The 11847-nt window shown below is 33.4% G+C and overlaps 1 protein-coding gene and 1 pseudogene across 1 annotated transcript; both read left to right on the top strand.

The window, feature by feature from the left end:
- Positions 1–634: 634 nt before the first annotated feature.
- On the top strand, positions 635–6099 carry LOC113716333 (uncharacterized). Its single transcript, XM_027240623.2, has 8 exons — positions 635–790; positions 882–1008; positions 1166–1241; positions 1859–1931; positions 2901–2996; positions 3466–3516; positions 4398–4763; positions 5526–6099. The coding sequence occupies exons 1-8, from the start codon at positions 722–724 to the stop codon at positions 5868–5870; spliced, it is 1203 nt and encodes a 400-aa protein (XP_027096424.1). The 5' UTR covers positions 635–721; the 3' UTR covers positions 5871–6099.
- Positions 6100–6532: 433 nt separating this feature from the next.
- On the top strand, positions 6533–10132 carry LOC113716081 (purple acid phosphatase 8-like; annotated as a pseudogene).
- The last annotated feature ends 1715 nt before the right edge of the window (positions 10133–11847 follow it).

Raw genomic sequence — 11847 nt, 5'->3', positions numbered from 1 at the left:
ATTTTTAAATGTTTTTATCGTTTATTTAGTTCATAATATAGGATAAAATGATTAAATTTAATGTTTTATTTTTTTAAAACGCAAAAAGTATTTTAAAAGCATTAAATTTGAACTTTTGTTAGAAGTGCTTTTGCTAATAAAAACTTCACTCCTAATTTTATGAGATAATGTTCTTCAAATGGCTCAAAAAGTTGGGGGGAGGAATGGTATGGGTGGCATGGAGAGGAAGTGTAAGCAAGAGGTCTCTGTTCGAGTCCTTCTGCTTATACTAAAAAAAAAAAGACTCAAAAAGTTATTTTTAGCAGCTAAAAGTGCTTTTATTATCAAAAGTACCGTAACTTTAATAGCTATGTGTACGATATTTCAATTCACAAAATTTGATTTGTAGCCATTGAAAAATAGCTATAAGTTGTAACAAATTTATTGTTTTTACTTAGAAATTTATGAAAAGGGTGATCTTATAATGATTGATTAATCAATAGAGTAAATGTAATTTTGAACAATTTGTAATGAAAATTTATAAATAACAATTTGCAACCAAATAGATGTAATTTTGCTTAAAAAAATTAAAATAAAAAACAAATTTGCTCAAATACCCTTCAAAATAAAGAAGATTCAAATCGCACCCTGTTTTGCCAGTTCTCTTTCCATAGCTTCTTCTTCTTCTTTTTAGTCAATTTTCCATTTTTCCAAGCAGCTGAAAAGTTTTTGGTTCACAACAATGGCAAAGGAGACTGAGGAGCACCCACGTCTCATCCTCCACAACTTTCTTTCTCCGGACCTTTGCAAGGTTTCATTTCATTTATCTATAATGAAGTTTTTGTGTATCATGAACTTCTAAATCAAATATTTCTTGAAACCATATGTTTTTTTTTGGGTAGGAACTGGAGTTCATACACAATAGCAATTGCACAGTTGGATACAGGCCAAATGTGTTCTCCACAACTCTTTCTCATCTAATTGCTACTAATTGTGCGCACCTGATCATGCCCTTTGTTCCCATTAGAGGTTCTTTCATTTCATTTTTTTTGCCAAAATCCTCCAGAAAGAAAAAAGATTTTTAATATATAATTTCTTTTCTTTTTCTTTTTTGGTAGTTTGAATTTTTAGTTTGTGGGTTCTGTTATTTTGATGTTTTTAAAGTGGGTTTTCTATAAAAATGTAGAAAAGCTGAGGGAGACAGTGGAAGGGTATTTTGGATGCCACTATGAGTTGGTCATCGAATTCACTGGCCTCATCAGGTTTGGCTGAGTTTTGGAAGGCTGGTTGTATATGTCTCTTCTGTTTTGCAGGATTAGATTTATATGGAAAATGGTTATTAGTGGAATAGGATCAAAGAGTGGGAAAGAAAGAAATTTGCACTAGGCTGTTCAGTAACTAGGGAAAACTTGTGAAAAGGCTGCACTTGGATGCCTAATTTCTGTTACTGCATGATTTTGGGCTAATTATTTTAAGGGATTTTGTAGTATTTTTGTTGGAAATGTGCTACTAAACGTATGAAAATAATATACATTTAGTATGCAAGTCAATACAAATGCTATTTGTGCCATCTTTATGAGTTAAACATCTATATTATATTTTAATGACGAATTAGCCAGAATTATTAGGCTTCAAAAGTGGTTAGTAGCTGGTCGTAGTTTTCATCTTACCATTTTTTTCACTTTGATCGGTCGTATATTCTCTCATATGGATAGTATATATGGCTTGCTCTTATTCTTGTTTGTCCAAGTTTTTCTCTACTTCATCCGAGTTGTAGTTTTTATCTTGTCCTGACTGAGCGTTCTTTACCTGGCTTAGTTCTTTATACATGGAACATATTCTGGTGAAACAACTGACTCTAACATGTTTGATGAATTAGCTGGACTAAAGGAGCAAATATTGGATGGCACAGTGATGATAACAGGCTTTATCTAAAACAAAGAGATTTTGCGGTGTGTATATTTACTCTCTTTCATTCCTCCACTATTTTATCCTATTTTTCTTTCTACACAGTGGTATAGCAATTTCAGTATTGTTCTAGAATATACTGCTTCTCATTTAGCATTTGGCTGTTTAATTTTGATCTAAGTGGAATTGATCTTTGTTTTCTATTTCGTTTTGTCTCAGTCAGTCATTGTCTGATAATAATCTCACAAAATGTAAAACAATAAAGGAGGTGTACTTTATAAAATTGCAGAAAGTAAATGGTTCATTGTGGAAATTAAATATACACATGATTCGCTGTCTGTGGAATGTGAAGATGTATGCTGTTTAGCTGTTCTTTACACCCACTCAAATGCATAATTGCACACATATTTGCCCTTATTCATTGACTGAAATAATATCAATTATTAACTGAATAGTATTTGTTTGGCCAAGCAAGATGAAACATCTTTTTATAGCTTGCGGTGAACATATTACATCTTTCATTTGCCCCAAAAAAAAAAGAATTTTTTTTTTCATTTGCCCTGGTGATTTAGAAAGATGATATTAAAAAATATTTTTCTAGGCAAGCATGGATGTTTTTACTTCTTTTTCCGTCTCCTGTGCAAAAAAGATGGTTTTTTGTGCTTTTAGAGGATAAGTTTGACTAAGATAATTTCCAGATTAGTAGACAAACTAAAAGATTCAGTCTATAGCCTGGATAATGGACTAATGTGCATTAAATTTTCTTATTATCTGTATTTTAATTTGTGATGTATCTTTGGTGGATTTGCTCAAGAATTTGAAATGATTCTTTCGTTCTTGTACGTTCTTCTAGGAGTATTTATTGCCAAGTGTTAAGTAATATCTATACCTTACCAAAGGAAAAAACTTGATGTTGGCAACTTTCATTGCTCATCTGTGATTGAAAAATCCATTTTTAACTGCATTACTTTCCTGTTTCGAATTTCTGATTTTGTTGTACCTCTGTGCTGAAGGCAGTGTGTTATTTGAATAGTTACAATGGGGATTTTAGAGGAGGACTCTTTCACTTCCAGGATGGGGAACCATCAACAATTGAGCCCATGGCTGGAGTAAGTGTTCAGCTTAGATGCTACTTTTCCATGTAAATGAACAATAGTGTTGATTGAAATGAAGTCAGCTGCTTTGACAGATATGCAGATGCAAACTCTGTGGTTGTTTCTTTAGAACTTACAGATTCAAATACATATTGAAAGAAAATGCAGTCATAATCATTTTAGTTCTAGTTCTACCATTTGAATTGCATTATATTCTAATTCAATTACTACGAAATGAATAGAGTATAACTAAGTGAACATTAAAAAGTAAACATGAAGCCCCATGATCTGTAATTTTCTTGTAATATTGAGACTATGTAAAAAAGAAATTGAAAACTCTTGTAGTTTAGTTAAAATGAGAATCTTAGCTCGAGCTTATTGCCATTGCCTGAGCATGTAAACTCTTAAATAGAGAGCCGTACTTTTATTATACTGATGATTTATGACTTTCTTGCACTGATTAACCGCTACTGCATCTTTTCAGGATGCTGTGATGTACACAGCAGACAACAGAAACATACATTCTGTCGATGAGGTAGTTTCTTTATAGATATTATCTTTCTCTGTCTTTATGCTCAGATGATTATTATGTCTAGCCAGGATTTCTAAGTCGAACCTTTCTAATTTAATCAATGTTGCATTTCAATCCAGTAGATAGGCTGCTGCAGGAGGAATTCCAAAGTTGGGCATACTCCAATTTATGATATAAACCTAGGCTTCCTAGTAAAACCAAGAGTCAAGATCTGGAAGACGGTTGGTTTATCAGAAACCCTAAAGTTCTATCAGGGGAAGGTAGAAAGGTGACTTGCTTTAGTCCCTCTTCTGAAGAACAGACTTAGGTTTGAAATTCAAGTTCCAAGATGAAGTAGATTATCACATAAGATCATGATTTAAAATACCATATACATCTTCTTCCTAAATTTGGAGAATGTTACATGAAATCTAAATGCTTAGATCTGACATTTGGCACAGCTACTTGATCTAAAAACTCCTAAATACATTTATATAGAGTGGATATGCTCTTCTGGATTACGTATCTTTTGTACTTGCCAATATGTAAATTTTTTTCTTAATACTCTGGATGGAGTTGTCAATTATTCATACAACAGAAATTGTTGGATTTAAGTTAGACTGCCTTTGACAAGGATAAAAGAGCAGCAGAAAGAAGCCATTCCTTCAAGGAGAAACTGTAGTTTTGTGTCAAATTAGCGATTAGTGGATGTATATTGGACTCTCCTGTATTATATCCTTGACAGTCTTGCCCATAACAAGTATTCCTGCATCACTGAAGAATTTTGCTTCATGTATTTGCTGAATTCTGCTTTCTTCTCCTCCTCTCTCTCTCTCTCTCTCTCTCTCTCTCTCTCTCTCTCTCTCTCTCTCTCTCTCTCTTTGGGCATTTATTTTTTTTATCAGATAGTTGAAGGAGAAAGGACCACCCTTACCCTGTGGTTCAGTCGGGATGCATCTCATGATGAAGATGCAAAACTGATTTCATTTCTGTCACAAAATTCGCTCAACTCATATTTACCTCAGCCAGCATCCAATAACATGTACTGGTTTCCTCCTGATGAAGCTTTGAAGTTTCAATCTGGATTCGACATACGTTGTGCAAGATTGCATATGCTTGGATTGGCTCTTTATTCTCCTTACGAGAAGATATGTCCTTCAGCAGTGAATTCATCATACAACTTGCTAGAGTTGCTGATGGGGTCATTACAAATAGCGAGGGGAGTTGATTTGTTTGACAGGGAGTTTGTCAACGTAATGCATGTCCTTCAGGTACCTTTTCTTCAGAAATGAACTTGTTTTTATTTGCTGTGGAATTACTCATGTTGATCATAAATTCTACATAATGTGAAGTTGTTGCTGTGGACTAATTCAAGTCTAGTAAGTCATTGACAAGTCTATTTTTGTTGTTCTACCTGGTTGTCAATTTGAAGGAAAGTGGACTGAGCTTAATAGCTATCCAATACAGGATGTGTCATAGTTAGGCAGACTCACATATTGAAGGAAATTTTTAGTCTTATACGCCAAATCAGAAGTGCATATCAACTTTTTTCATTACTTCTTCTGCAACGAGTTTGGGTTGAATTATCACCATGGGTAGAGTTCATTGAAGTTTCCTGTGTATTCTTCTTGAAAGTTGATATGTATAGTTTCAGCCAAGGTTTGATGGAACTTTAAATGGATCAATTCTGTAAAGTTTACACTGTAGCTAAAGGTTTAATATTTTATGCCAAGATAAAATGAGTTCAAAATTTAGAAAGCTATATCTTAATGCAAGATTGCTTTAGAATGTCAAAGTGAGATTTCTAATACCTGACCCCTGCCAGTATCATAGCTCTGCGGTTACTTTCGGGCTACTTTGTATCTGTAAATCAAGATTTTTTTATTTTAATAGTTGTTGCAACTTATGGTTATTCCTTCTTTTCTTACAGTACTCTCTTCAACCTCTTCTTTTCTTACGGTACTCTCTTTAACCATAGTACTTTAAGTCGACGGATTCGAGAATGAGTTTCTGTTCCATTGTTTAACTAACAGGTGGCGCAGTTTTACTCTTGGAAGTGGTCGACTTTGAAGGCAACAGAAGTCAAAGAAGTCTCAGCGGACATTAAACCACTCTCCCAAGCACAACAGGAGGATATTAATTGTCTAAAATCAGCGGTTCTGCAAGATCTTCAACGGGCAGAGACCTTTATCAAGGACCTAAATTGTGGAAAGAAAGTGCAGGATCTATTTGACTGGGGTAGTTTTTCTGCTGCTGTTGTTGAGTGGGAAGCTTATTCTTGTAATTTACATAAAGAAATGGTTACAAGCTTTCCACTCTGGAGAAAGCATGGATCCATCTTTTCTTGTCCTGTGGGTGATTCTGCTGAAACACTGTGAAACGTTCACTCCCATGCTATTTGTTTGTCTTCAAAAGTATTAAGAGCATCCTGTCAGTAAAATTTTTACACTAGTAGATCTAAAGGCGACTGATAAGGGAGCACATGCCTATATGAATATGGGCTGCATTCTGCCTTTTATGGTTGGCCTTGGTACTAGTTCGTGTTTTTAACAGGGTTAAACTTTCAGCAAGAAAAGGTCCCATTGGACAGCAAGTTTTTGGATTGGACCTTGAAATCTTTGCTAAAATGGTCATGTATTAGTGAATTTCAGTTTCTTATAAAGAATAAAGATAAAAATTTATAAATATAAATCATAACATGTAAACTTGAATATACATTTGTCATTGCCCTGTTCTTCATGCAATGCCAGAACCCTTTGAAGTGTAGTTTTCTCTAAATATGTATTCAATTGCACGCTGCAGCATATCATTTTTTTTTTATCTCACAGAATTACAGCATGCCAAACAATAGACAAATGCTATCTTCAGAAGCCAAAAAGCTGCAAAACTTTCTCGGTTTCTTTGTCAAACTTCCTTCGAAAGAGAAACTGTCATCCTGCCTGCTTCAGTCAGATGAGTCTTGTATCTGTATCTTCTTTGGACTTTTAGTTTAGGATTCCATCTTTCTGCCGCTGAGCTTCCAAGCTTAAACCACCCTCGAATGGCTGATGGTTCCCTCAGCTTCCTTCTCGTTGGAGACTGGGGAAGAAAAGGATCATACAACAAATCAGAGGTTTGTAAGCTAATTTTTCTTTATCAATCTTATTGTCGTTAAAATGCTGAAAAACCACAGGAGGTTTTCTAGCTCTTTTGAAGAAAGGACCAACCCAAGATAGAACTTGTCTGTGCATTCAGAAATCTTCACATATTTTGGAATCGAAAAACTGTTTACCATTCCCATTTTTGTGCCCCTCTAAAATTTAATCGGTGAACGAAAACATTTATCACGTAGGTTTATCATCGTTTACAAAAGAATTTTAGTCGTTAAAAAAAATGTATGCATATGGCTGCAGCATGAGCCTGTTGTTTTTCATGTTTCAAAATGTAGAGAAACCATAGAAATAAACAAAAAAATTGTCAGCATAGGTAACTTTCGACTTGGTGAAATGATGAAGTAGGATGCTATTTTCTTTGTGGCCTTTCTCTTCCTTTTGGAGATATGATTTATACTCACACGTTCCGACAGGAATGTGGGCCGCTGTACTTTTTTGCTACGAAGTTTACATTAGTGACAAATGCAACATATCTGAATAAGAAATAATATAAATCTGAAAAATTAATCTAAAAAGTACTAAAGATAAAACCCTGTAACACAAAAAACTTGCTTGATGACTTGATCACCAAAGCTTTTGCTAATGATTTGGTAATCATGGATGGGGAGAAGCTAGACGTGTATAGATTCCGTGATCTCAACTGGAGACAATTTCTACGAAGATGGATAAAAAAGCATGGATGATCCTGCATATATTACACTTGTAAGGCTTTGTTTTCCAGTCGAAATATTTTTGTCCATGATCAATTTGAATCGTGGAAGTTGGACTGTAATCAGAAAAAGAAAGAATAAACAAAATTTAAGGGCTTTCTTATAATATTCATTTCAAGAAAATAAGGAGGAGACAGATAAACTTTTTAACGTTAATTTTAAGCATATATAGCACTAATTGAATTTAGATATCAATTGCATTAATTTAATTGTTTGACAGATTGAGTGATTTTAATTTTAGAGTTTATCATGAAAGCAAATATGTGGGGTGTGTGCGCATTTCTTTTTTTCGCCCATAAATAAAAAACCTAATTTTTCAAATTCCTCCCCAACCCCCCCCCCCCCCCAGACAATATGTTTGTGTATTTATTTTATTTTCTTTCTTTTTGTGTGTGTGTGTGTGCCTATATATATATATATATATATATATTCTGATTCTTAATGTTTTTCTTTGTGTAGTTTTGGGAAACCATGATTATAGAGGTAATGTTGAAGCCCAATTCAGTCCCGTCCTCACGGAAAAGGATAAAAGATGGTTGTGCTTCAGAAATTTCATGCTCAATGTAGGTGAGGCAAAATCCACTGCTGCCTTTTGATATAAGTATATCGTATCAACATTTGTACAAGAAAAGTTTGTTGTATGGAAATAATTTCAAAAATTTAACCATGAAATTATTAATAAGTTATAAAATCGATCATTTGCTTATATGAAGTCTACTAAGTTTTAGCTATGCAAGGGGTGCTTGCAACTCCTATTTTTATTTTATAGGAAATGTGTGCTACTAATTTTTTCAAATCATACTAAAATTTGTTCTTTCTAAAGCTACCGTAGAGAAACTTGTAGACGTGATTTTTGTAGACACGACTCCGTTTATCGACGAGTATTTTGTAAATCCTCGAGATCCTTCATATGATTGGAAAGGCATCTTGTATAGAAAGAATTAATTATCTTTGAGACCTGATAAAGGTAATGCAACCACAAATTTTTTTTTTTAAGTAATGAATTAACCAAAATTTTATGTAAGCACAATAGTTAGACAAATATTTTTAATATCATTAATGCTAATTAAAACCAAATTCTTGATTCGATGCTGTTGGATTAATCTTACTTATTTCCTGAACAGGAAGTTGATTTTGCATCAAGGGATTTCGAGAGAAAACTAGAAAATAGTTGCAGGTCATCACACAATCAAAAGTGCTGGGCATCATGCGTGGAGCGACCAAAGAGCTTGTTGATTCTCTACTGCCAATCCTCCAGGTATAAACGAAAAGTTTGAGAAATTAAGGTAATTTTGTAGATTGATAACCATATATAATCTCTCTTCTTCGTATTAATAAGAACTAGATATTGAAACGCATGCAAAATCCAAAAAAGAAACTTAAATTTTAAATTAAGTCCACTTGAAGAATATAGCTACTTAAGTTAATTTTTGAGGAGGGATGATGTACCTAGTACGATTAAATGCAAATTTTTTGACATGTTTTCTCGGAAATGTATGAACTTAAAAACCCCATTCGATTTCTTTTTTTTTTTTTTTTTTGCTTAATATTTTTTGAGATAAGTTAATGCATTCAAATTGGTCTATATATTAATGCTATTTGTGAAATTACATGGGAGTTAAAAAATTGTGGATAATTGAAATTTGCTAGCTAGCATCTACACTGAAAATTAAGTTGTGTTCATTAACCTGAAAATATGTCAAATTAAAGAAAGAGATGACACATTAAAGATAGAGGAAAGACCACAAGAGTATCGATTGTATCGAAGTGAACACTTTAGACTTTTGATGCCACTTAATGAAAGGAGTGGATCGAATTTAAAATTTTTGAGTATAAATTGAGAAATGTATTGGTTGAATGGTTTTGTTTTAATGATTCAACGGTTGAACAGCTCATTTTCTCTTCCTCAGCTGAAATAGCACATACCTCCCATTTACAGCCTTTTTGCTGTAATCTCTTGTTGCATTCTTACTGTTATATTTCATTTTGGATCCCTAAACTAAAGGCAGACTCCCACTTTAATCTGTCAACTTCAATTTTGGATACTTTATCTCCTAAAGTACGAAATTCATTCCACTTTAGTCATTAGACTTTAATTTTGAATGCTTTATCTCATAAAACGTGAAATTCATCCTACTTTAGTTCTTAAATATCAAGCATCACTTGTCTAATATTCCACGAATTTTGACAATTCTATGGATGGATTTCATGCCTTAAAGTGTAATTAAAATTTCCAAAATTAAAATTTAGGAATCTGAAGTGAGATGGATTTCATACTTTAGGGGGTGAAGTGTTCAAAATTGAAGTTTAAAGTTAAAACGGGAATGCATCTATAGTTTCAGGATCCAAAATGGTATTTAGCCTATTTTTGCCGAAAGTTTTTGACATCTGATTCTAATCTTACATTTTTTTTTCCAGGCAAACAAAGTTGATTTTTACATCAATGGACATGATCACTGTTTGGAGCACATTAGTGGTATTGACGGATATTTATGTTATCGATAGTAACAATGATTTTATCTGATTACCTATGAATTAAATTGCCAAGAAACTAACAATATTTTGTCTAGAAATATCCAATTTTTGACAAGTGGTGGTGGCTCTAAATCTTGGAGAGGTGATGTTCGATCATGGAATTCAGAGGTTATGAAATTCAATTTTGATTGCCAAGGATTTATGGAATTCAGAGGAGATGAAGCTAATTTCACATTTTATGATGTTTATGGTGCAGTCTTTCATAATTTTAGAATATCAAAGGAACTTCATTTGCCGCATTAATGTAGTTTGACAAATCTTCAAAAAGTGATAGCAAGCTAAAATGAGAGAGGGGAAGAGGGGGGGGGGGGGTGTGACTATATACCCACATAGTCATTATGTTCAGTGAACTTGTAATGTAAAGACATGGATTTAAGAAATAAATTTTTATAGTCAATGCAAAATATAATATTTTTTATACAAAAAAAACCATTTGATTTTACAAATTTAATCACGCTTGTCATATTATTATGTTCGCATAATGATTTCAAACAAATATATAGTTGTTTATAGAACTTAGCCAATTATTAGCTTTTTCTCAATATGATAACATTTTCAAGGTAAATCAATTTTGGTTTTCATTGAATAATTTGATTTTTTTGTTATCCATTTTTGTTTTAAGCAAAATATTGGTTTTGTTGATGAGCAAAAATTTTACCCAAGCAAAACAATGCAGTAAAGTCAGCATTAAGCTAGAACTAATACATCAGTCCTCTAATCTGTTTACAAAAAATTTCCTCTGAGAAATCTCAACTTAGACTCAGTAACCAATTCTCCGGTCAATTTTTTAGAATAGAAGTCTTCTATATATATTTTGTATCTTAATCACCCAAATCACTTGTACTTTAAATCGAGTATTGAAGATAGATTCTTGAATATAGGCATGGTTAGCACTTGTGATAATTTCCAATTTAATTCTGTTGATCAGGATGATGGGATTTTAGTTGTTGACATTAGACATAAAAAACTTAAAAAAAAAAACAAATAGCTTATTGTGTGAAGTTTAAATGGTGAAAACATCAAGGATGTAAATGGCATAATTCTTCTTCTTTTTTTTTTGGGTTCAACAAATAACTATAATATATACACATGGACTAAAATATATACATTTAAAACAAATTTCTAACAAAGGAGGAATGAGATTTATGAACTAGGAAGGGAAAAGAGAAATTCGAACTCAGGACTTTTTTTAAGTCTTGAAGCCTCAAGACAAAAACATGCACATATATATGCTTAAAGCCAAAATATATAAATATCAAAACTCATAGGTATAGATATTCGTATTTGCTTTTTTTTTTAGCACAAACATAAGTATTTTATTTATTTTAAGAAAATTTTGACAGAGTTTCTCCTTATAAATAGATGAATCTCCCTGCCAACAAGCCCAAATTCAAGAAAAACATCACATGCTATCAAGCAACTGGTACGAGTGCACCATCTCCCGTCCATGCGAATTTCCCCTCGCATCTATCTTGGAATTGCCCTTTCCTGATTGTTCTACTACAATAAATGGAGCCTAGGCCAGTTACACAGAAGGTTTTTTAAGAAATCGGAGAGAAGGAAGACCTAATTTATCCAACTTGACTGCCCCTCTTGCCAGCTGTGGCAGGCGACTTGGTTGATCATAAACCCTAATCGGATCAAGTGGATGCAATAGACCTTTATTAGCGAGTATGTCTGCCACCGTATTTGCTTCTCTAAAGCAGTGAGAGAATTACCCTGGACCCTCAGCCAGCTGCCATATTTGAAATACCTCTCTACGAATCTGTCACGGACACTAAAATCTGCGTTGCAATATGCCTATTAACACCAACGAGTCAGACTGTACTCGAATTTGTGTAAAACCTTTCTGACCGCAAAGTCAGAGACCTGCTAACAGAGCCAATACCTCAGCACGCAAACTCATACTGAACCCTAGGAAAACTGAATATCCTATCAAAGCTTGATCATCTGAGGCC

The sequence above is a fragment of the Coffea arabica genome, chromosome 11c (genome assembly GCF_036785885.1).
Source record: "Coffea arabica cultivar ET-39 chromosome 11c, Coffea Arabica ET-39 HiFi, whole genome shotgun sequence".
In the NCBI taxonomy this organism is placed as follows: Eukaryota; Viridiplantae; Streptophyta; class Magnoliopsida; order Gentianales; family Rubiaceae; genus Coffea; species Coffea arabica.
The sequence above is the reverse complement of the archived record's forward strand: the minus strand, read 5'-3'. Positions and strand labels throughout refer to the sequence as shown.

Coding starts and splice junctions, on each gene's coding strand:
- LOC113716333 (XM_027240623.2), top strand. CDS start 722: ATGGCAAAGGAGACTGAGGAGCACCCACGTCTCATCCTCCACAACTTT. Junction 1,009..1,165: donor GCCCTTTGTTCCCATTAGAG/GTTCTTTCATTT, acceptor ATAAAAATGTAG/AAAAGCTGAGGGAGACAGTG. Junction 3,517..4,397: donor ACATACATTCTGTCGATGAG/GTAGTTTCTTTA, acceptor TTTTTTTATCAG/ATAGTTGAAGGAGAAAGGAC.